At 40.1% G+C, this 25,095-nt stretch overlaps 2 protein-coding genes across 12 annotated transcripts in view; both read right to left on the reverse strand.

The window, feature by feature from the left end:
* BTRC (beta-transducin repeat containing E3 ubiquitin protein ligase) overlaps positions 1-25,095 on the reverse strand; it is a 545,063-nt gene that overhangs the window by 13,567 nt on the left and 506,401 nt on the right. The window lies entirely within an intron of this gene.
* Positions 1,848-3,291, reverse strand: LOC115095905. The gene is made up of 2 exons (XM_029610234.1): positions 2,322-3,291; positions 1,848-2,220 (listed from the first exon to the last, which is right to left on the reverse strand). Exons 1-2 carry the CDS (start codon positions 3,028-3,030, stop codon positions 2,096-2,098), a joined length of 834 nt encoding a protein of 277 aa, XP_029466094.1. The 5' UTR covers positions 3,031-3,291; the 3' UTR covers positions 1,848-2,095.

Here is a 25,095-nt window from a genome sequence, read left to right on the forward strand (position 1 = left end):
AGCCTGAGTTCGAGGCTGAGGAGGTTTTGAACTCTAGATTTTCCCATAAGACAGTACAGTACTTGGTCCATTGGAAGATCTTGAAGAAAGATCTTGGGTTGCTGCATTTGACTTCCATGTGCCCCATCTTTTGAAGACATTTCTTCCCTGAAAAGGAAGGGGGATGTACTTTCATAACCTATAAGCGTCATAAAAAATGGCGTGGCGCATAACAATGTGCACTGTGAGGATCCATTGTCGAATTCATCTCCAGCTTATTTCTATTTTTATTTATTTATTTGTGGTTTTTATATACCGACATTCGTTTAGTAACATCACATCGGGTCACATTAAACAATAATTCACAACAGCGCTATATAAATATAGATATTAGCAGCAGTGTTTTACTTAAAACATTTAAACTTAATAAAACAATGGCAAATCCATATAAATGCAAGGGGAAAACAATGCGGAAGGTAACTTTATACAAGAAAGCTATATACAAGAAATCTGCCAAATAAAAGGCAGTGATATATTAACCAGCGTAAAAATTCTTATGAGATGAGATTGCATTAATGGACTAATATCTCTAGGTACATCTCTAGGGGAATAGATAATTGTACATCAAGAGGGCATAACAGAAGGACTGCGGTACTCAGAACTTGAAAACCTGTTATCTGCGAATTGAGGAGAGGGGTACCTCAGGAAGAGTGGAATAATTAAACTAATATGTATAATTGCTTGCAAGAATATATCCCTGTCTAAGGGGTGAAATTCAGGGAAGAGCCTACAGAAAGCAGGGGGGGGGCGTGGAGGGTAAAGCACTGGGGGGGGGGAAGACACGAAAGGAATGAAGGGGCGCATCTGTGAGGAGGGTGCAGAGATGCAAGATACGTGAAGGGGGATGAGAGATCAGAGGAGGTTAGCAGTGATGAAGGTTGGCTGCGACTATTTTATGTAAAGGCTTGTATGAAAAGCCAAGTTTTGAGTTTTTGTTTGAATTTCTTTGGGCATATTTCTTGACGGAGATCGGGTGGCATGCTGTTCCAGTATGAAGGCCCAGCTATGGTCATGGCACGCTTTTTGGTTGCGTGGAGTAGAGTTGCTTTGTGGGAGGGTGTGAATAGCATGGCAGCATGCTGAGTTCTAGGGGGTCTGGAGTGTTTGTAGAAGTGCAGGGCATTGTTAAGCCAGGTCATATCTTCAGTGTGAAGGGTCTTATGTATCAGAGATAGTGTTTTGTACATAATCCTTTGCGCAATGGGTAGCCAGTGCAGATCTTTGAGAATGGGTGTGATGTGTTCAGACTTACGTGTGTTGGTGAGTATGCGTGCTGCTGCATTTTGCAGCATTTGTAATGGCAGGATGGTGGATTTGGGTAGGCCTAGAAGAAGGGCGTTACAGTAGTCCACTTTTGCAGAAATGAGGGATTGCAGTACGGTACGGAAGTCACATTGGTATAGAAGGGGTTTTAATTTTTTTAGGGTGTGCAATTTAAAATAACCATCTTTTATAGTGTTATTAATGTGTTTTTTAAAGTTAAGGTGGTTGTCAATTGTGACTCCGAGATTTTTTTTTTTTTTTTTTTTTTTATTCTTTATTTATCAACTTTTCAAAACAAAATACAAAGTAATTTGCATAGAATCACAAGAGATTGAGAAATTGTTCTTTACATGAAATTCTTATTTGAAATTTAAAAATTAAATATTGAAACATGACAAAATTTCACAATCTCTACCTTTCGTAGGTAACTGAGGAGGAAAAGAATAAAAGGAGAACATAAGAAACAATTTAGAAGTAAGGCTGGGTTTAAACATCAGATTCATTTACTGGATCCAGCTCTATGGGCTGCGGGGTCTGTTCTCGTGCCTCTAGAAAGGCTTGAAGTTGTTCCGGACTAAAGAACACATAAGTATTCCCCAAAAGTTTGACTATGCACCTACAGGGGTACCTTAAAATATAGGTACCTCCTAGTGCAAGCACTTTTGGGCGCAGTGAAATAAACTTTTTCCTTCGCATTTGCGTTGGTTTTGCCAAATCTGGAAAGATACGAACTTGACCACCCATAAAAGAAACATTTAAATTTTTGAAATAATTCTTCATAATTATTCCAACATCAATTTCTGAATAAAGAGTCACAAACAAGGCAGACCTTTCTGTAATTTCTTCCGTTGTTGTTTCCAGAAAATTGGTTAGATTTTCCATATCTATCCCCATACCAGGCGATATTAAGGCTCCTCTCTGTCTTAAAAAGAATATTTTTTTAACAGGCGGAACATTCTCTGGTGGTATCTTTAGAATTTCAATAGCAAATTTCTTGAAAGTCTGCAAAGGCAACTCACCCATAACTTTGGGGAAATTCAAGAGTCTTATATTTAAGTGCCTTAAGTAATTCTCTACTGACTCCAATCTTCTCAAAGACAATAGTCTTTCATTAACAGAAACTGCACTTAAATCTTGCAATTTTTTTACATCCACAGTTACCTTTGTCAAAGCCTTTTCCAGATTCGTGTGGTCAGTTTCGATCTTAGTCATTCTCTTGGAAACTTCCTCTAGTTTACAAGCCTGTCTGTCGAGCTTCGCAGCGTTCCCTGCTACCAGATCCCAAAGGGCGTCGAGCGTTACAATCGCTGGTTTTGTTAATCTCTGTGGGATAAGTGGAGAAACCGGCTCTGCTGTTCCTTCTCCGCTGGCTTCATACTCCTCCCCTCCTGTAGCCTCAGCGGAGACACGAGCACTGGCTGCACCCCCCACGTCTGCTTCGTCCCTGGGCTTGCCTCCCAACTGAGCATGCTCGAAGGAAGTTCCTGCCGGCGTCTCAGCAGGCACAGAGTCGAGCAGTAGAGCTGCTTGAACCAGCGTTTTGGGATCCGGAGGCGTCAGCGATAGTTCCCCGGGTGAGTACTGGGCTCCTTCCCCTGACTCACCAATGGGGGTAGACGTCCTCGTTACTGATGTCGGGGTTGCATACTGATAGATCAGCCGCTGCCCTTCCAAATTATCCGGTAAGGGAGGATATATCCGGATTTTCCCTTTTCTCTTATGTGGCATTGTAAAAAATCGAAGAAAAAAGGCTTAAAGGAAATTTTTAGGGAACGAGGGCACGGAGTTGCTCAATATGCGACCACACCCGCGGCCATCTTAGTTCCTCCGCAAGGGATTGACTCCGAGATTTTTAACGTTTTGCATAGAGGCAACTGTAGGGAATAGCGTGTGATCAGAGGAGTTGGGGTTATTGCCTTTCTGGGGGGAGATGATCCTGATTTAATACAAAGAGAAGAGAGCACATTTCCCCAATCCTTAAAGAATTACACTGGCTACCAATTCATTTCAGAATTCTTTATAAGTCAATCACCATAATCTACAAATCCATCCAACAAATCGCTCCTCTCAACCTACAAATCCCTTTCATAAAGCATACTTCCTCCAGACCCATAAGAGAGTACTACAAAGAGTCTCTGCAAGTACCGCCTTCCAAAACTTCCCTCCACATAACTTACAGAGATAGGGCTTTCTCCACAGCAGGACCCACGCTTTGGAACTCCATACCAACGGAACTTAGACAGGAACCCTGCTTACTGACATTCAGAAAAAGACTTAAAACATGGCTTTTCAAACAAGCCTTCCCAGACGCAGATTAAAAACTATTCTATCCGATATTCAACCTCCAATCAACATCTTTTATTATTATAACCATCCTGGTATCCTACCCCTAAGCATTATAATCATCCAGAATCTTCATTACTTATGATTTCGTCTTTATTGTTAAACTACATACTTGTACTGAACAATTCATTGTAAATCTCAAACATCCATTTTTGGAAATTCCTCCATTCTACAGGTTTATACACTTTGTTAAAGTTTCTATCTTGTCTTCTTCTTGCTCCTAGTTGTACGTCTCCTTGTTTATTGTAACTGCATCTATATTATTTATAGTTCATATTATTTCGTTCTCTGTTCCGGTTATCACCCATTGTTTATTGTAAACCGGCTTGATGTGATATTATCACGAATGCTGGTATAGAAAAAATTAAAATAAATAAAAAATAAATAAATGATTTCCGTTTTATCAGGGTTTATGGCAAGGTTGATGCTTGTAAGGAATGAGCTGATAGTTGCAAGAGCTGTGTCCCATATCTTGAGGGCATTGCTAAGGGTGTCAGCGATGGGGATGATGATTTATACATCATCAGCGTAAATGAAGTACATGAGGCCAAGTTCCGTCAGGAGGTGACAGAGGGGAAGGATGTATATATTAAAGAGTGTGGAGGACAGGGCGGATCCTTGCGGTACTCTGTGGCTTATATTATATAGTTGTGAATCATTATTTCCAAAGTTGACTTTATATTGTCTACCATGCAGGTAAGATTCAAACCAATGTAGAGGGGTATCAGTTATGCCTATTTCTTTAAGTCTGGTGATGAGAATATTGTGATTAATGGTGTCAAATGCGGCCGATATGTCAAGCATGGCTAGGAGGTAAGATTGTCCTTTGTCAATCCCAGTGAGGAAGTGATTAGTGAGGGAGATAAGTAGGGTTTCAGTGCTTACGAAAACCAAATTGTGCAGGTAAGAGGAATTCATGTTTTTCTAAATGGTCAGTGAGCTGCGTGTTGACAATTTTTTCAAGAATTTTTGCCAAGAAAGGTAGGTTGGAAATGGGTCGGTAGTTGGCCAGGTTATTGGCATCGGCTTTGGGCTTTTTTAGGATAGGTTTGATGATGGCTTGTTTAAGCACTGTTGGGACTTCACCAGCGGCAAGGAAGCAGTTGACTAACAGGTCGATACAGTAAAGTGCGGCCACGGTTACCCTGCTCCTAACCCGCTTTCTACTTACTTTTCGGCTGCGTTAGCCCTTCCCGCGATACAGTATCCCCCTTTAACCCATTCTTAACTCACTGGGTAACCCCTTCCGCACACGGCATGTATATTACATGCAAACGATTGATTAGCTATTCCCTCCCCATACAGTAACGCGTGCCCCGACTATTGCTTTTTTACCCTGCCGATTTGCCGCGCGTTTAACCTGTTAGTTTACCGCCTACCCCTACCCCTGCGTTAGAGGCAGGAGTAAGGGTAGGCGGCAAACTTTCCCCCAACCCCCGCTCACCTGCCCTGGCCGCGTCCATGGGTGCCGGTCTCCGGGGTAGCCCCAGTCCTCTCTCTCCTCCCGAAGCAAAAAAAAGCGAAAAAAAAAATCCAATGCGGCCCCACTTTGGCAGCCCCCCTTCGGCGGAGACGGCAGTGTAAAGCGAGACGGACCGCGGCGCAAGGAGAGGAGGAGAGAAGACGCAATTTACTCCAGCCAGCCCTCCTCAGGACAGCGGCTCCTCTGCCTCCCAGCTGCCTCCGAAGATGGACGCCCGAACGGGTAGGCCCCTCGTGCAATTTGACAGCGGCGGACCTTCGGCGGAGACGGCACTGTAAGCGAGACGGACCGCGGCGCAAGGAGAGGAGGAGAGAAGATGCAACTTACTCCAGCCAGCCCTCCTCCGGACAGCGGCTCCTCTGCCTCTCAGCTGCCGGCGAAGATGGACGCCCGAACGGGTAGGCCCCTCGTGCAATTTGACCTCAAGGCGTGACATCGCATGCCGTGACGCCAAACGTCGTGACGTCACGCCTTGAGGTCAAATTGCACAAGGGGCCTACCCATTCAGGCGTCCATCTTCGTCGGCAGTTGGGAGGCAGAGGAGTCTCTGTCCGGAGGAGGGCTGGCTGGAGTAAGTTGCGCATTCTCTCTCCTCCTCTCCTTGCGTCGCGGTCCGTCTCGTTTTACACTGCCGTCTCCGCCGATGGGGGGACGAAGGGGGGCTGCCGAAGGGGGGCTGCAAGAAGATGGGGGGCCGCAGTTCGTCTCGCCGATGCTTTACATCTCAAAAGCGCTCGCCCATTGGAACAACTGCCTTCTATCCATCACTAATCTACTCAACAGTTTAAACCTGGTTCTTAATGCCTCCAAGACAGAGCTGCTCCACATATCCTCAAACGAAATCAATATCTCCCCACCATCTCCACACATCTCTCACATTACTTGCAAGCAGGTTAGAGACCTTGGGGTAATACTAGACAATCGTCTAAACCTTAAGAAAATGGTCAACACAACCTCCAAAGACTGTTTCTTCAGATTACAGATTCTAAAATGACTTAAACCACTCATTCTTCCACGACTTCAGGACAATCCTCCAAGTGCTACTGTTCGCCAAAATAGACTACTGCAGTGCCCTTTTCCTAGGCCTTCACAAATCCACTACCAAACCACTGCAGATGTTACAAAATGCGGCTGCGAGATTGCTGACCAGTACCAGCCGCAGCGAACACATCTCTCCCATCCTCAGGAACCTACACTGGTTACCAGTTAATTTCAGAATTCTATACAAATCAATCACCGTAATTCATAAAACTATCCATCATCATCTTCAACTCGACCTGGAAATCCCATTCAAACTCCATTCCTCTAACAGACCAACTAGAGAGTACACAGACTTCTGCAAGTATCTTGCCTACGCCTTGTATATTCCTGTAAATAGTCCGTTGCAGTTTTTATTTATTGCTTTAATTCCTCCACCTCCTGCTCTTTGTATACTCCTCCTTGTTCGCCCTCCCTGTTCATTGTAATTTCTACCTTTAAAGTTACATTGTAAACCGGTATGATGTATGCATACTAATACCGGTATATAAAAGTTTTTAAATAAATAAAATAAATAGAGATATTCTCAAAGGCACCCTGAAATTTCCCCCTACTAAAGCTTCACGCCTCTCGATGACCAAAGACAGAGCTTTTTCGATAGCTGGCCCATCTATCTGGAATAGCATCCCTTCAAGTCTCAGAGTGGAGCCTTGCCTGTTAACTTTTAGAAAAAGACTTAAAACCTGGCTCTTTCACCAAGCCTTCGCCGACCCACCAGACAATCACTAGTTGTCCTTCACGCTTACCCGTTACGGTGATTATACTCACGAATGGACTCTGACTCTCCCAGGTTAAAGCACCATTAAGCTTTAACCCGTACGCCCTATGGTATCACTTCATATTTATTTCCTGCCTTATCTTCTTTCCAGCTTGTTGCAAGCTTCCAAGTTCTCTTCCCTGTTGATTGTAGCTTTGACTCATTCCTACCTACTGTTTATCTTTCGTTTACTTGAATAGTTACCCCAGTTTTATTCTTGTTAATTGTAAACCGATCCGATATGGTTATTTACTATGAAGGTCGGTATATAAAACTGTTAAATAAATAAATACATACATTTACATTGCCAGTTCTCTCTCTCCTCCTCCCGAAGCAAGGCTGCTTTACGCGCCTTGATTCAGGAGGAGGGGAGATAGAACTGGCAATCCCGAGCGTAGAAGAACCGTCCACTTCCTGGTACCTGTCATTTCAGATGTCATTTGAAATGACAGATACCAGCGTGGCCGTGAAGCGTTAGGCCCGCGCACCCAGGACACTGTATAGGCGCTCTATACAGTAAAATGGGTTGCGCGGGTCTAACGCTTCAGGGATGCTTCCTAGACGCAGCTTGCATTTGCAAGCTATTTGCATACGGGATCGAGCGGTAGGCGAGCTGCACTGTGCGTGCGGCAACCGCGGGTGCACCCGGCACTGCCGCACTGTTTCTACCGCGGCCTTAGAGTATCGACCTGAATGTTAGCAATGTGAGGTGCTATAATTTCTGGGATAGACAATAGATGTTTTGTAGGTATGGTGTCACTGGGGTGTTTGGCAGGTTTCATTTTCTTAATAGTATTTTCAATTTCTAAGGAGGCAGTGGGTTCAAAAGAGTTGAAGGTAGCAAGTGGGTTTTGAGGAATGGGTTTAGTTGGAAGGTTGTTGCATGGGAAACGTGTCATGATTTTAGCTATTTTTTCATGAAAGTATTTGGCTAGTTCGTCACTTTTATTTCCGGCGTCATTGTCATTATTGGGTGAGGTATTGATTTTAGTCATTTCAGCTACATATGCAAAGACAGCGTTTGAGTTAAATTGTAGGTCATGTATTCTTTTTGCATGATAGTCTTTTTTTTGTGTTGTGGGTTTGCTCACGGTATTTGCAAAGGGATACTCTATAAGCATTGAGACGTGTGAGTGAGGGGTCATTGCGCCATTCCCTCTCTAATTTTCTGAGGGCACGTTTCATCATTTTCAATTCAGGTGTGTACCATGGTTTTTTTGTTAAGCTGTGGTGGTTGATTTTCTTTGTGCGTAATGGGCATATTTCGCTGGCAATGTTGTTGGTTAGTGAGTTCCAAGATGCGATTGCTTTGTTAGTGTCTGACAGATCGAGGTTGTGCAGTTCTCTATTGAGGGCATTAGTGAGGTCATCTTTAGAACATGGTTTGCGGACCTGTATGGTCTTACATTCGTAGGGTAGCTTGCCACATGGAGTATCTATTCAGTCACTTCCTTCCAATGGCCATCTTATTATCTGCCTAGATATGCTTTTGTACTCAAGTTTGTGTCAGTCATTGCCAGAGCATGGTCCTAATTTGTGGTCCTCTTATTCTGGCTCTTTTCCAGTTCCTTTTCTTCAGAAGACATCACTACTTTCTGGCCTTACCTTCAGCATTTCTTGACTACTTTCTTGTTCCTAGTTTCCTGGTGTACTTCAGCCCCTTGTTACCCATTACCCTGGCCAACAGTTCCTGAGGGCTCAACCCAAGGGGAGGATGGCTGGTATAGGCAGAAGATTCAATCTATGGATGACCGTCATCACAGTAACCTGGCTTGTTCTGTTTTCCTAACAGGAGATGTATTATTATTTTAGGGCCTGGTGTAATATTTGCAGAGTTGTCTTTTCATAGGCAGGGCTGTTGTTATTTGAGTGTTGGCAGTTAATGCTGTTTTGGTATAAGAGGTTTACTATATTGTAGTTGCAATTCAGATTACTCATTGCTTTCTGAGGACCAAGCCTACATACACCACACATTACAATGGGCCTAATACCATCTAAGTTTCAAGTGCTGTTTTGTAGGATTTTCTGGTTGGCACCACAGCAGTGCATGTAAATATAAGTATATATCATGCTGTAAGTGATATTTATATCTCAGAAGACTGTCCTTTTAATGTCCTTTTCATACAAAATCTGTTATTGTAAATGCATAATGTTTAATTGTGTGTGGTGAGGGTCATTGGGGAGGCACAAACCTGTAAGGTTCACCTACAGCTCCTAATAACCTTGCATTGGATCTGTATTTATATGGAATATACTCTGCTTAATAATTCATTTTAATTGCTGCTCAATACAAATATGTCTGATTTCCGGTTATGGCCGCCGGCTGACTGGTCGCACAGGGAGAGCGCTCCTGGCTGATTCCCTCCATTCTAAACATTTAACTGGGGTTCTAAATTTTAAAGTGCAGCAAGTGGTGACTTGATGTGAGCTTTTGAAGAAGGGGATTTCATTATTCTTGTAAGAGTATTTACAAGGCTATGAGATCCAAACTGAACTATGTAACCGTAAAATATTGGCACACCATGGATAACAGAAACCAAACCAACCTATTTCGTGCCGAAATGTAAACCTTTGTGATGGTATATTACTAAACGACGGTATAGAAAAATTTTTAAATAAAAAAAATAAACTGCAGCGCAACATCCGAGAAAAGCCACGCGTGGGAGAAGTGACACAGGCCACTCCAAACAACAGTGAGAAACCGGTGGTGGTGATGTAGGAAGACATGCTGTTGAAAATTTCTAACACAATATCTGTGGCCCTAGCGGAGAGGTTAGTTAAGCTGCAGTCTGAAATGGATGAGATTAAAAGGAATATTGAGACTCAAGTTCGGCAGCTGGATGTGGCTGAGCAGACACTATCTGACCATGAGGATCGGATGGCACAGATGGAACAGCAAGTTGCAGCACTACAGACTCATAATTGTCACCTGACAGAGCAAATAGAGGAGTAAGAGAATCGTGGCTGCAGAAATAATCTCCATGTACTTGGGCTGCCAGAGACAATAAAGGAGTCGGAGCTCACTGATATTTTTGAAGTGTGGTTGCTACGTGAATTAAGCCTCAGTGGCCATGATTTCTCTTTAGTGTGAATATGCTCATAGAATCGGCCTGCAGAGAGATCAAAATGCAATGCCAAGGCTGGTTATCGGGCGTATCCTCAATTGGACACGTAAGGTCCGACTGCTGCAGGCATATCATAAGTGAGGTGTCCTGGAATATAATGGCCATAGGTTACTGCTGTTTAATGATTTCTCACAGCATGTAGTATTCGCTGCACAAAAGTATGGCACAAGTTTGCTCTGTATGTCATCAAAAGAGCATATGATTTGATTTATTATAACCAGCAAAATTGAGGGTCCATCATGAAGGTGTCACACAGTTTTTCCACGGAGATAGCAGCAGTGCTGGAGTTTTTGCAGCAAATTAACGTGGCCGGATGAACATGGGACATGGAGGATGACTGCCAGGTCGATAGAGGACACTGTTCAAGTTCTGCAGTGTTGGATGTTAGTTAATGCTGTGAAAGTTAAGGATTTTCTGATATTTTTGCCTCTGATTTTTTTTCTTTTCATCTTTTAGCTACAGGGCAATATTGGACAACGATGTGACGAAGGGGCACATTAACAAGCCGAGTGGCTCTTTTGATGTAGTTTTATATCATACCAATGTTATCATGAAGACTGAAATGGATCTGAGTCTTTAAGCTGTTGGCTGATTATTATTCTTTGTTTGAGAGTTATGTTATTTTCTGTGAGGTTTTTTTTTCTCTCTCAGCGCCATGGCTCAACAACTTGGCAATAACAGTTATAGTTTTTACAAGATCACTCGCAGTGCCTGGAGGTACAGGATTATGGCTTCATGTCAGTTATAACTGGAAAAAATAATTGCACTGTACTATAATGGAGGGAATTAGCACAGATATACCCCTGAACAGGCAAGAGAGTGGTTGGGGGTGTGATCCCTTGGAGAGCAAGGGGGAATATGAGATATGATTGGGGGGGGGGGGGGGGGAGTTGTGAATGGCGTTTATGAGTCAATATGCTTCTGTGGGTGTTGTGGATCTTGAGGGGGACTGAGAGTTGAATATGCATTCCCAGGTATTGCTCACAGTACAGGCCACTGGAAACTTAGGTTTGGACGGTTTATGCAGTACTCGGGTATTCTATTTTGCTATTCACTCGGTTCCGTGTTAACGGAGATGTCATATTTTTTGGAGTCCAGGTGATTATGGTTAATGTGAATGTATATACTTTAAACTTAGATGGGATCCATTCCCCAATTAATTAGAAAAAATTGCTGGATATGTTTAAAAGGCAAAAATCACACGTGGTCATGCTTCAGAAACACACTAAATTAAAGAGAGATTGGGTGGGGCAGTGTTATTTTTCATCATACACACACAGGCAAAGGGGGGTAGCAATTTTTATCCAGAGACAGACATTTTCAATTAGATCATCAACTTATAGAATAAGGAGGCAGATGATATGATTTCTGGAACTCTGGACAAAAATTGGGTTTCTGTAATATCTATCTAATGCCTATTCTCATGGTTTTTTGTTTTTTTAAGAATTGGTGACTGCATTGCTGCGTTTTTCTGTCTATAAACTGATTGTGGGAGGGGATTCCAATACAGTTGCAAATCGCAAGATAGATTGTAAACCTCCAAAGGAGTACAAACTTACCTAAGGAAAAATGGATGTTAATTTTATGAATGCGGAACTGGGGTTAGTGGGTATCTCATAAACCCTACATCGTGGGGAGTATGATTTATGTTTTATTCAAATCCCCATTAATGTTTTTAACTATTGGATTACCTATTGATCTCAGAAGACTCTTTTTCAGTGGTAATTGAGGCAATTTCCATATTGATCATGCTTCCATAATGCTGGGTCTGAAGATAGGGGATAGGGATGGTAGGGCAAGGAATTGGAGAATGAGTCCTGGTTTATTTCAGGATCAAAATTTCCATGACTATTTGCATGCTAACTGGGCAGATTATGTAGCTTTTAATGATAATATATTTTAATATTTATATTTAATATTTTAATATTTTAATGATAATATATTAGCTTTTAATGATAATGATAATAGCCAGGGGGAGATCCTACGGCAAGGAGAGAACCTACGGTAACACCCATGGAGAGACCTTACTGCACAATTGAGAGACACTTCTGCACAATGTAAATAATTTCCATTAAGGGACATTACGGCACAATGTAAATAAGCTACCTCTGTAAAGATTATATAATTCTTGTCTTTCCCTGTCTCTTTCCTTCCCAGTTTCAACAACCTTGTTATATTGTAACTTTTTACTTCCTCGACACTGGTTAAAAGAAAGTTATTGCACCCCTTGTTATATGTAAACCGGCATGATATGATTGCATCATGAATGCCGGTATAGAAAAGCTTTAAATAAATAAATAAATAAAATAATGACCAAAAAAGGCCTGCCATAGTGTGGGAAGCTAATAAGGCAGTCATAAGAGGACATAGTATAGCTTATGTTAAATGTAACGCCTCAACAGCGACTGTTTTTGTTATATTGGAAACCGATTTGATTTGATATTGTATCAAGAATGTCGGTATATAAAAATTCTAAATAAATAAATAAATAAATGTTGCCAAGAAAAATAAAATTAGGGTTGCAGAAATTCTTCGCTTATCACGTCTTGTTCAGGTAGCTCAGGGTAAATTTGCCAATTCCTTACTCGAAGACGACAATCAAGTGTGGGTGCAAACTCGTGACGCTTTGAATAATTTATTTCAGAGAGCAAGGAAATCTCTTACATTTTTCTAATACAAGTTGTACAAATACGACAAAGCTAGTAAATCTCTTGTCAACTTGGTGAAAATTGCAGGTGTAAAGGATGATGCAGGTCAGCAAAAGTGCACTGCTAAAGATATAGAAGGATGTTTCCTATTCTTTTTTCAGTCATTATAAACATGCCGATACAGTACAGTGCGCTCTGGCGGAGCGCACTTTAATCCGCGTTTTCGACGCGCTAGCTTTACCCCTTATTCAGTAAGGGGTAATAGCGCGCCGAAAATGCGCGTCCAACCCCCCCCGTAACTAAAAGCGCCCGCAACATGCAAATGCATGATGATGGCCCTATTAGTTATGTCCGTGCGATTCAGAAAGTAAAATGTGCAGCCAAGCCACACATTTTACTTTCAGAAATTAGCATTAATTTCTCTCGGCACCGGGAAAGTGTACATTTCTGTACACCCTCCGACTTAATATCATGGCGATATTAAGTCGGAGGTCCCAAAAGTTACAAGCAGTTAAAAATTTAAAAAAAAAAAAATTTTAAATGGGTCCACGGCTTGAAAACCAGACGCTCAATTTTGCCGGTGTCCGGTTTCCGAACTCGTGGCTGTCAGCGGGTTTGAGAACAGACGCCGGCAAAATTGAGCATTGGCAGTCAAACCCGCTGACAGCCGCTGCTCCTGTCCAAAAAGAGGCGCTAGGGACGTGCTAGTGTCCCTAGCGCCTCTTTTTACCTTGGGCCCTAATTTAAATGAATTAATTTACTAAATCGCGTGCACAGGAGAGTGGGCGAGCGTCCGCTCTCCCGCGATTTTTACTGTATTGGCCCGATAGTTAGCAGGAGCTGGATTTGCAGGCCAGGTAGGCATTTTTCGAAGCATTTGACTGGCCAGCACTTTCACAGCTACATCTGGAAGCCTTGACTAGATCTATTATGGGCTTTGAAGTTGCTGGGGCGATTAGTACGTTAAAACTAGGGAAAACTGCTGGCATGGATGGCCTGGGTTCTGAGTACTATAAAATCCTGCAGTATGGACTTCTAAAAATCTTGGCAAGATTTTATAATTCAATACTGGAGACAGGAACAATAGTGGCTGATATGAATCAGTCTTTGATAACTGTCCTTCCAAAAAAAAGGTAAAGACCCATCTGAGGTTAAATCGTATAGACCCATCTCCTTAATTAATGAGAATCGTAAGTGGCTAGCCTCTATTTTAGCATCATGTATTAGTGAGGTGCTCCCGCTGCTTGTAGTGGAGGATCAAACAGTTTTGTACGTGGTAGATGGTATAAAAAAATGTATGTAGGCTGAAAGCAGCATTGTCACAGAGTCACAATAAGAAAGATATAGTTTTAAGTCTAGATACAAAGGAGGCCTTTGATTCCTTAATATGGTATTATATGTTTTGGGCTTTGGGAAACATGGGTTTTCATGGGCTTATTGTGCACTGGCTTAGAGCACTTTACAGCAATTCATCAGCTAGAATACTTATTAATGGCTCTATGTCCAGGAGTTTTCAGGTGGGGAGGGGTATTTGGCAAGGCTACCTTTCCCCGCATTACATAAGGAAACCATCTTTTGAGGTTTATGGGTCGCAGAGATAGAGATGAAAATTACAATGTTTGCAGATGATATTTTGCTGATTGGCAATGATATATATGAGTATTCCCAAAATTAGAGAAATATTTCAACAATTTCAAAAAATTGCTGAGCTAAAAATCACTTGTGAAAAGTCTGAGGCTATTGTGGCAATGCATACTCAACTGCAAACTTGGAAGGATTTGCCTCTTTTTCTTATGGCACTCCTAAAGATGATGATTTTACCGAAAATACTGTATAGACTGCATATGGTGCCATGCTGGCTTCACTCGAAAGATTTAGCGATTATCAAATCAGCAATTATACATTTTATATATATGACAAATATATGACAAATAACAAACATCGGGGTAACTTGCTTGATGTGGCGGTTACTACCCTTAACCATTAAGCCTTATCTCACCTTTGATGCAACTCCAACATTACTCTCTCTGCATCAATGGCAGGGGGTGGCAGGAAATTTGAATCAGTTACCAACAAAGGCCCTGAACTTGGTGGTCGGTGAAACAGCTAAGTATGGAAAATTATGTGTGGATGGGCCGATTGGTCTTTTTCTGCCGTCATTTCTATGTTTCTATATATGGTGGGGTAAAAGGGCCAGAATTGGCTTTCAGAAGCTGATGCATAACAAGGAGAATGGAGGGATTGATTTCCCTAATTTTCAACTTTGTAATGCAGCACACCAGTTGCACTTTATTGGGGAATGGCTTACTAATAAATACAAATTTTGTGAAAAAGGTATGATTACTTCTTTGATGACCCCATAGGCACCACTGTATATTCCTTATGATAAGATGCTATCAATGAAAAAGCTTGGAAGTCATAATGTCTTAATGTGGGCAGTCAAAGCATGGTGATGGTTTAGAAAGTGGGGGACAAAATTTGAATCAAAATTTTTGCTAAGGTAATAAGGCTTTCCAGCTGGGAATAGAATATAAAGCTATCTTTCAGAAATGGGCAGCAGCAAGCTGTACTGTGTGCTGGTGCACAAAACAGATGATGATCAATTGGTCTGGTGCTCCTTTCAAGATCTGCAGACTTGATTTGGGATTCCCCATACTCAACATTTTGCATTTCTTCAAGTGTGACACTATTAGGATTCATGTAAATGGTTCTTAGAAGATTTTCAATATGAAACTGTGTTAGCAGACACGATACAAAGTATAGGAGAATCCAAAAATTAAATCTCTCAATGGACATTGCTATGTAAGCAACAATGCCAAATGAACAAATGATATTAACTGAGCAGTTTTTGGAGTACAGAGTTGTGAACTGTCATTGCTCCGGAGGAGATGGGAAAGATTTGTCAGGGGCTACACAAAGTATATACTGAGATGACTTTGTGGGAAATGCAGCTCAAGATCTTGCATAATATATATTGGGGAGAATTATGGAGATGATATATGAAACTGGTCTCCTCATCTATTTGTTCTAGATGTCATTATAATGAGACTATGCTGCATAGTTTCTTTTTCTGTTATAAGATCCAACAATTTTGGGATCAGATTCGGCAGGTCATTCATGCTCATTACCACTAAGAGCTGAAATAATGCTTTTGGGAAATATTTCTAAGATACCAGGAATGACAGTAGGGATGGAGTGCTTCATCGCTTTAGCATTGGTGGTAGCATGCAAAAGTATTTTGGTAACCTGGATTAAGGATCTTCTGCTTACCATCTACACATGGTAATGTAAAATGGTGGACTGGATTAATGTAAAATTTGATAAACTTAAGATTTCTGAGGAACATAAATGCTCATAGTCCAATTTTCTCAAATATTTGCCAGCTAAATTGAAAGACTCAGTTTTGGCACATGGACATAAAGATGGGTGTACTTGTTGATACTTAACTGGGAAGGGGCAATGCTTTTGGATACAATGTTGGGGGGTGGGGAATGAGAGAGATGCAATATGCATGGAGGTGTGAAAGTGTAGGTTGACACAGGTATGTATAATGTGTTGGTGAGTGGATGTCCAGGGATGGAGAAACCCCTAGGGGTTTGGAGACAGATAGTATAGAGGAAGAGGGGTAATGTTGATATGCTGATATGGTAGACATTTATATTAAAACTCAGCATGGTCACATGGGAAGCTGCAAGGTTGTAAGGGATCTATGATACAATATGTCTTTAACCTGCGACCGAGGAATATTTTACTTTTATTTTGTGTTTATGTTGAATATGGTTTTCAATTGTCTGTAAATGACTGGATTGCATATTGTGTTCTCCTATTCTGATTATGGCAGTGTTCTGTCTTGCACAATAAAAATGATTTAAAAAAAACAAAACAAAAACAAACAAAACATACAAATACTTCTTTAGGAAACAATTCCATACAATACATTTCAGTGGGTTCCTTAATTGGGACACTGTGTTACTAACAAGGGATGGTGGTTTACTAGATAGCAAGAATTAAAACAATTCCTTTATTATGATGTGGTATCTTTTCTGGAATTCCAATATGGATACTACCAAAGTGAAAAAAAAATGGTTACTGAAAGGATTAAGTACTAACTCTGGAAGCTAATAGTCAGGGTAGGAAGAAGGGGTTGAGTGTTAATCTCCCTAAACATCTGTTTAGCTTTAGAAAAAATACAAGGCTTGTGATCTGATCCACAAGTACACACATGACCCTTCCAAAAAAAAAAAGGAAAGTAAACAAGCTCATTCTAGTGTACGAAAGGAAACATTCAAGAAATATAGAGAAGTCAAATCAGAAGTAACTGCATAACAGGAATTAGTACAATAGTGTTTAAAAAAACATTTTATGTGCTTCATTGTAAAAGCTTTATACCATGTATATATGGGTAGGAAATGATAAGACAAACACGTCAAAGTAGATGGCACCTTGGTGAAAGCTAAGACTGAGGCCATGGTGATCACCTGAAGGTTTATGAGAAATTGGCATATCATTTAGCCTTTCTCTGTTATGGACATGGCAACATGATATATCTTTGTTGTATATAAGACCGGCAAGGTTTAGAACTCTTGTTTTGAACATTAATGTGTTTTACATGTAGAACCCAGAAAATTCTGACTCTGCAGTGTCAAGTGTTAATGATGCTCCCTGTTGACAAAATTGTAAAGCTGTGCTATATTTATTTTTCTGCTTAGAAAACTGCTGTCAATTCATGTAGCTGCTTTGCCAACTGCAAAATGGAAGTACACTGGCCTGCAGTGAACATTTACTATCTGTGAACTTTCTCCTACTGCTTGCAAATTGAAGACAAGCAGCAGGAGGTTACTTATCTCTAATGCTGAGCAAGGTTTAATTTTGGACAACAATGGTAACAGAGCAGTGTGGCAAGCTGATATTTGACATCCCGTAGTTACATCTATAAAACAGACCCACAAGCGATGTTCCCAGTAACTTTGTAGCAGGCTTTTATTTAATTCACATTTGTATATATTCACCTTGCTATATGACTAACTCCCTTCCTGCACAATCTACTGCCATCAAACAAATTTAGTTAATGTCACCTCTGAATACTCCATTAATGTACAAATGCAAGTGAAACTGCATTATTAAAATGTGTCTACAAGTTACAAGCAAATTGTGTCAAAGCTGTATTAAACATCAAGAATGGAATGCAAGCATCCCTCGAATGAAATCTTTTACAAATTCCCAGAGTATACAAAATGTTATACTGTAAATGTACATGGGGCCATGGGAAAAGTTAGGAGGATGAAGTCATGGATGTGGGGAGAAAAGTACTGGAAAGGGAGGTGTAGGAGGGAGACAAACCCCAAGGACTGTAGACATGGAGTAGGCAGGCTGAAGACAGGGACCTTTGTTTTCACTTTTTACTTTATTTTTCCCAGGAATGTATCAGTCTTTATTACAACAAGAACAAAAACGGAAGAAATCAGTGGAAATAAATGACTCATTTTTATGGGCAAACAATTGATATAATAAACTGATAAATTTCCATGAAAAATAAAATAAAAATGGAAAATGAAGATTTATTTATTTATTTAAAACTTTTCTATACCGTCGTTTAGTAGTGCACCATCACAACGGTTTACAGTTAGGCACAAATATGTGGTTTCTCAATTATCCATAGGGTGCCATTATTATACAGTTACATAGTTCAATAATATACTCTAAATGGGGAATGGGTGTGGTTACCATTTACGATTAACTGTCTTTCTAATTTAATACTTAATTGTGAGAAAATAATAAAAAATAAGCAGTTCAGCTTTTTCTTGGTGACTTCCTGCTTTGTGTATGTGTTATTCCGCTACCTTACTGTGAAATGCTTTTTTGAAGAGCCATGTTTTTAAGCCTTTTTTGAAGAGTTTTAATTCCTTCATTAGTCTTAATTCCAGGGGTAATGAGTTCCATAATAATGGTCCTGCCAAAGATAGTGCTCTTTCTCTAACTTGGGTCAACTTTGCTGTTTTGACTGAGGGTATGGTTAGCAGAGCTTTATTGGCCGATCTGAGATTTCTTTGAGGAACGTGTAATCGTAATGCGGTGTTTAGCCAGTCAGCATGTTCGTCATTTATTAGTTTATGCACTGTGCATAGTGTTTTAAATTGTACTCTTTGTTCTATTGGGAGCCAGTGTAAATCTGCAAGTGTCTGGGTGATATGATCTCTTCTGCCTTTACCAGTAAGTATTCTGGCAGCCGAGTTCTGTAGTATTTGCAGCGGTGTATGGTAATCCTAGGAAAAGTGTGTTACAGTAGTCCGTGCTGGCAAATATTAATGCTTGTAGTACTGTATGAAAATGTTCCTGATTTAATAAGGGTTTTAGTCTTTTAAGGACCATTAGTTTGGCGTAGCCTTCTCTTGCTTTTATTGATATGTGTTGCTTAAGGCTCAGTTCCGTGTCTATAATTACTCCTAGGTTTCTAGCTTTATCAGTTAACTCTACTGATTTGTCATTTTTAAATCGAATGAAATTTTGAATTCTTTCGATGTTTTTTCATTCAAGATGTATAAATTCTGTTTTTTCAATGTTGATTACTAGTTCCATTTGGTTTAATAGTTGTTTAATTATGTCTAGGTATAACATTGCAAAGTTTAGTGTTTTTTCAATTGATTCTTCAACTGGTAGAATTGAATGTCATCAGCATATATGTAGTGTATGATCCCTAGCCCAACCAGTAGGTGGCAGAGGGAGAGCATGTAAATGTTAAATAGAGTTGCTGAGAGTGCTGAACCCTGGGGAACTCCTGTCTTTAGTGTGATTTTGTCTGATATTGAGTTTTTTTATCTGTACCTGATAAGATCTATTGTTAAGGTAGGATGTGAACCATTTAATTGTTTTGTTTTGTAATCCAATTTCTTCTAGTCTTTTCAATAGTATGTCATGGTTTACTGTGTCAAATGCTGCGGACAGATCTAGCAGTATCATGATGTAGTGTTTTCCGCTGTCAAATCCACAAAGTACGGTATCTGTTAGAGAGATTAGTAACGTTTCGGTGCTATAGTGTTTTCTGAAGCCATGTTGTGATGGGAAGAGTATGTTATTGTTGTCTAGATGTTCTGCTAGTTGCTTTTGTACTGCTTTTTCTATTAATTTTGCGATCTGTTCATTACCAGAGCGCTGCCATACTCCGGGATTTCAAAGGATCGGGCAGAAGGCCTGCCCTTCTGTAATAACTCACAACTTCTTATCTTAATGAATAATATTTATTAGTAAAATGCAAGAAATGAATATATAATTAATTTGTCTTAGAAGCATAGTGCATCTAACAGCAAAGTACCTAACCTGTCCTGATTTCTCTTTTCTCCTCCTTCCACCTTCAGTGTGGTGCATTTCTTTGTCATCGAAGCAGATCATGGGCAAGTTTGAAACAGGTCTATAGTTACTTAAGACTGTTAGGTCACTGTTTTTCTTTTTCAGAATCTAGATCCCTAGAGGAAGATGACTCTGGAATTGGCCGTGGGGATGGGGTAGGGAGGAGAACGGAGGAGAGAGAATCCATAAAAAGTGGGGTGGGAGAGACCCAGTTTCAGTCCTGGGCCCAGTGTATCTAAAATCAACGATGCTGACATGGAAAGAAATTAGACAAATAGAGTAGTAGTACAAAGCTTGAATTATTAATACAGCGAGTGCTCAAGGAGAACTGCCATAAACTCAGATGGTAATGTGGGATTTGGAGAGCAATACTGATATAACTATGTAAACTAAATATTTCCTATTTTCAAGATTTGGGGGCCTATACTCTAAAGTTTAGTGTGCATGCTAAGGCCATATATTATGCACCCACAACAGAGGGATATGCATTAAAGCCCAAGCAAATGTGTCGAGCTGGGGTCAGAATATGATAGCAAGTAGGCACTAAATTAGAGCATACTAGCATGTAAATGATGGAATGTCATATGCAAATTAGGAGGTAGTTCAATAGCACGGCATGCTCTTCAACACATGCCATTTACCTTACACTCCAGAAAACCAAAAATGTAGCATCCACTTTGGACATAATAACTTTTAGGCGCACATACTAAGTAAAGGGTTCAGCTAACAGCAAGTATTTGGAGAATATAGATGGAGATGATATATAAGAGTTGACTCTGAGGATAGTCAAGAATACTAAGGTAACATTATGCTGCATGATTTTAATCTATCTTTGATATTTTTCTTTTATCCTATGCCATCTTGGGATTGTTTTGATAATTCTTAATTTATTTTATCTGTTTCTCACTTTGAACACATCAATGGAAAGAAGTTCTAAATTGGAAAAATAAATATATAACACAAATATATATATAAGGGATTGTGTTTCCGGTTCATTAAACCTCCACAAATCTTTAATTTGCTGTTTTAAATATAAGAATAAAAACAAGGGAGAAGGAAACCATTCTAATTGCCAACACAAACAGGTGCTAATGGAAACTTTCTGAAGGCAGGAAAACGTGGGGAAATACTGCTTCTGATCACTAAATGATATTGAAAACCCCTGCATAGGAGACTGATACCAGATGTTTACTTTCTGCACTATTTCTATGTATCCTATAGCCTATGTAAGTGTGAGTAGAGGGTATGATCATTACAGAAAATGTATGGTAACTTTTTCTGCCACTACAGAGCTCTACTAAAGCATTTCACAATCACACACATGCAAACATCCATGATGCAGTAAAGCAGCAGTTACTTACCTTTAGCAGGTGTCATCGGGCAGAGCAACATTCGATAGCTTGAGTTCACAGCTTCTAGAGATTTTAAAAGCTCTTCCAAACATGTGTGGGACTATCCCAAATTGCAGCTGTTACACAGGACTCTACTCAACTCTTTAATTTAGTTAATAGAAGCCATCTCCTAGGTACTATAAGGCTTTACATCCAGTTGAGAACACTTGAAACAGGTAAGTAACTTATGCTTTTTCCAAAGAAACAGGATGTTAAGTTGTCAAAGGTGAGGAAATCCCTAACTATAGGCTACCTTTAACAAAATGCTGAGTTGCTTACTTGTAACAAGTGTTCTCTGAGGATAGCAATATGTCAGTGCTCACAAGTGGGTGATGAAATCTGATGAAGCCTAGCCCAGAACTTTAATGTGAAAAGTTTCTAGAACTTTGGTTGTCTCACTGGTATGTGCAGCATGCCAGGTGTCCAACAAGGGGGGGGGGGGCCCTCCCTTCAGCATTTAAGCTAAAAAATTAGGCTGAAGAGGCTCTCCTTATCTAAGGAGAAGCCAACTCCAAAGTAAATCAGGTGGGTTTTATGAGGACTGACATCCTGCTGTCCTCAAAAACTATCTGTAACAAGGATGCTTTCTCCCAGAACAACCAGGATGGCAGTCCCGCAAGAGGGGCATCCCTACCTACAGAATGCCCAAATGAAAAAGGGGGAACACCACAGTGCTAACAGGTACAAATGTTTTTGTACATTTTACAGGATTTCACTTTTTTTATTTTTTTAACTCCCAATGCATTAGCATCGGAAGTTTAAAAAAAATATTATAGTCTTGGCATTAAAGATGTGTGCTGAAAACTAGCATGCGTTTTATTAGCCAAGATTATTACATGGGCCTGATAATGTGCCACTAATTAAATCACAGAAAACTATACAATGGGAGAAGTTTTGCAGAATCCATTTACATCCCTAAACAGCACGTTTTGGCATATTTCTAAAATAAACATGTGGAAGAATAAAGCAAGCATTGTGACATCCACAATCTAGACATCCATAATTCCATTTTTTGGTGTTATGTCTATATTTCTATATGTGACAAAAGCTTCTAAAGAGCCTAATAAGAACATAATATTGAACATAAGAACATAATATTGAACATAAGAACAAAATATTGAACATAAGAACAAAATATTGTTTGCCGTTTGCTATATGTTTAATTATGCCTGTTCTGATGTACTGTAATTATTTTTATTGAAAACTACTTGGATATGTTTTTACAGGCGGTATATTTATTTTATTTATTTATTTATAACTTTTATATACCGAGGTTCAATTAACAAGATTAATTATCACTTCGGTTTACATTACAACCAGCAAAATAACATAGACAAAGTTTTGTTTTACAATGAACAGGGAATAATAACCTGGATAAAACAAAGAACAGGGAAGAAATAACCTGGAAAACATAAAATGGGTGAAGCAAGTATAGAGAATAGGGTTTGTATAACTTGGGCGAAAAGCAAGGAAATTAAATAGGGGAGGACTGTGAAGGCTTTTATTACATCACCTTCATGAATGTGGTAGCTCTGGAACTGTGTTAATGGTTCACGCAAGAGGTAAACCACTATCAGTGCATTGAGTTTAATAATGAGTATTCTCAAGGGCCTGAAACTACTACTGGACTGCCTCAAGGTATATTAAGTTCAATAAATAAGTAGTCTAATTCACACAAATATTTCATATTTGATATCCGTGCATCAAAATTTCAAAAGCTTCCTAATGTGTTGCTTCAATAAAAATTACGTTAAAAAAAATTTCAAAAGCCTCCATGTACAACTTGAACTATAAAATGAGGGCTAGAAGCAGTTCTGATTATAATAAGACATCACTTAGTTCCAGCTATTCAACATTTTCTGTAAAACAGAATTGTTTCATATCTGCAGAATCTGGACTTAGGCCTCAGATTTCCCACAAATGCTAGCCCACTATACAGTGTCCAAGGCAAGGAAGCTTTTTTCTGTAAGGGAGATGTCATTCAAAGCCCTGAGGAACCAGAACCCCTGTGTGCAACCAACAGGTTCCTTCACAGCCTATTTCAAAAGTCCAAGACGCAACAATATAGGCATATGTAAGCAATATAGGCAATATGGCTACTGGTCAGCAGGAACAGCTTTTTTTTTTTTTTAGTTTGGGTTTTGCTATATTCCAGCACAGAGTTCTAGGTCTGATTACCTTTGCAAAGTCTAAGGGAAAAGGAACTCAGCACAAACATGCTGTCATGTTGGCCAATTGGCCTGCAGTCATCTACTAACTCAAAAGAATAACCAAAACAAAGCACTAGGAAGTGCAGTTATAAGCAGAGAAAGTTCAGGATTTATGCAGGAGTGGCAGAACAGACTGCTAATCCTCAGTTTAAAAGGCTACAGAAACCGCATCCCTAAATGCTAAATTCAAAAGCAACACCTTTGCTAATCAATTTAATATTTACAAGTCTTCCCCAAATTTACCAGTGGGGGAAAACGAGAATTGGATTTAGGCAATAATCAATACGGGCCCTGACTTTTATGGTCTAGAGTACTGATATGCAACATTAGAGGAAAAGCACAAGACTGCTTCTACGGTAAGGCCCAAAAGCAAAGAATATTCAAGTAGCATCATCTGAATTTTCAAGAAGGTTCATCATTCAGTATAAATGTTGCTAGCAGAAATTTCTTTATGGGTTTTATAATTGATTGGCTTTGATTGTAAATATTACTACCCTTTTATCTTCTACATTTTTCTTATATGAGGGACAGATTGCAACAAAAATAACAGACCCTAGGAGGGAATGGAGTTGGGTTTTGTACTTCAGAGAGATTCCACAGGACAGACTGGCTGAACCTGTCATGTTAGAAGCCCCTGTCCAAACAGTATTGAGATGTGAATGTGTGGCAAGAATTCCACATCACTGTTTGCAGATTTTCTCCATGAAGATTCATCTTGGGTGGGCTATGAAAGCTGCCAAGGCGCTGTCCTTATGAGCACTGACATGGCCCACCAGATTTAGACCCACCTGGGCATTATAGGAGATGAAATCTGCCAGCCAATAGGATAAAGTGCATTTGGTGATGGTAATCCTCAGTTTGTTGGTATCAAAAGAAACAAAAAGCTGGGTGGGCCTTCTATGGGCTTCAATCTGCTCCAGGTAGAAGGCCAAGAGGCTCTTGTAGTCCAAACCTTTTACTGCTCACTCACCTGGGTGGACATGTGGATTGGGAAAAAATGTTGGAAGGACAACTGACTAGTTAATAAAATTCAGACACCAGCTTAGGCAGAAACTTAGGATGGGTACACAGAACCACCCTATCATGATAAAACTTAGTGTAAGTTGGATAAGTTCCAAGAGCCTGGAGCTCACTGACTATGTGCTGAAGTCACTGCCACAAAAAATTTGACCTTCCAGGTCAGGTACTTCAGGTTGCAACAGCACAGTGGCTCAAAGGGCGCTTTCGTCAGTTGGGTCAGTACCAGGTTGTGGTCCTAAGACATAGTGAGAGACTGATGGGAGTCTTCAAATAAAGCAAGTTCAGCTTCAATCAGATAACTAAAGGCTGTACAGAGGTGCTGGTGATAGGTGCCAATTGCACTGAAATGCACTTTTACTGAGTCTTAAGTCCCGATTTGGACAAAGGTAAAAGGTAAAGACAAATGTAGAAGTATTTCTGTAAAGAGGAAAAAG

This window comes from Rhinatrema bivittatum, chromosome 7 (assembly GCF_901001135.1).
Source record: "Rhinatrema bivittatum chromosome 7, aRhiBiv1.1, whole genome shotgun sequence".
Classification (NCBI taxonomy): domain Eukaryota; kingdom Metazoa; phylum Chordata; class Amphibia; order Gymnophiona; family Rhinatrematidae; genus Rhinatrema; species Rhinatrema bivittatum.

Excerpts from the sequence above, each read along its gene's own strand:
- LOC115095905 (XM_029610234.1), bottom strand. The coding sequence starts at position 3,030 with ATGCCACATAAGAGAAAAGGGAAAATCCGGATATATCCTCCCTTACCG. Across the intron at positions 2,221-2,321 it reads GAATTTCCCCAAAGTTATGG|AGAGGAGCCTTAATATCGCC; the intron begins GTGAGTTGCCTT and ends TTTTTAAGACAG.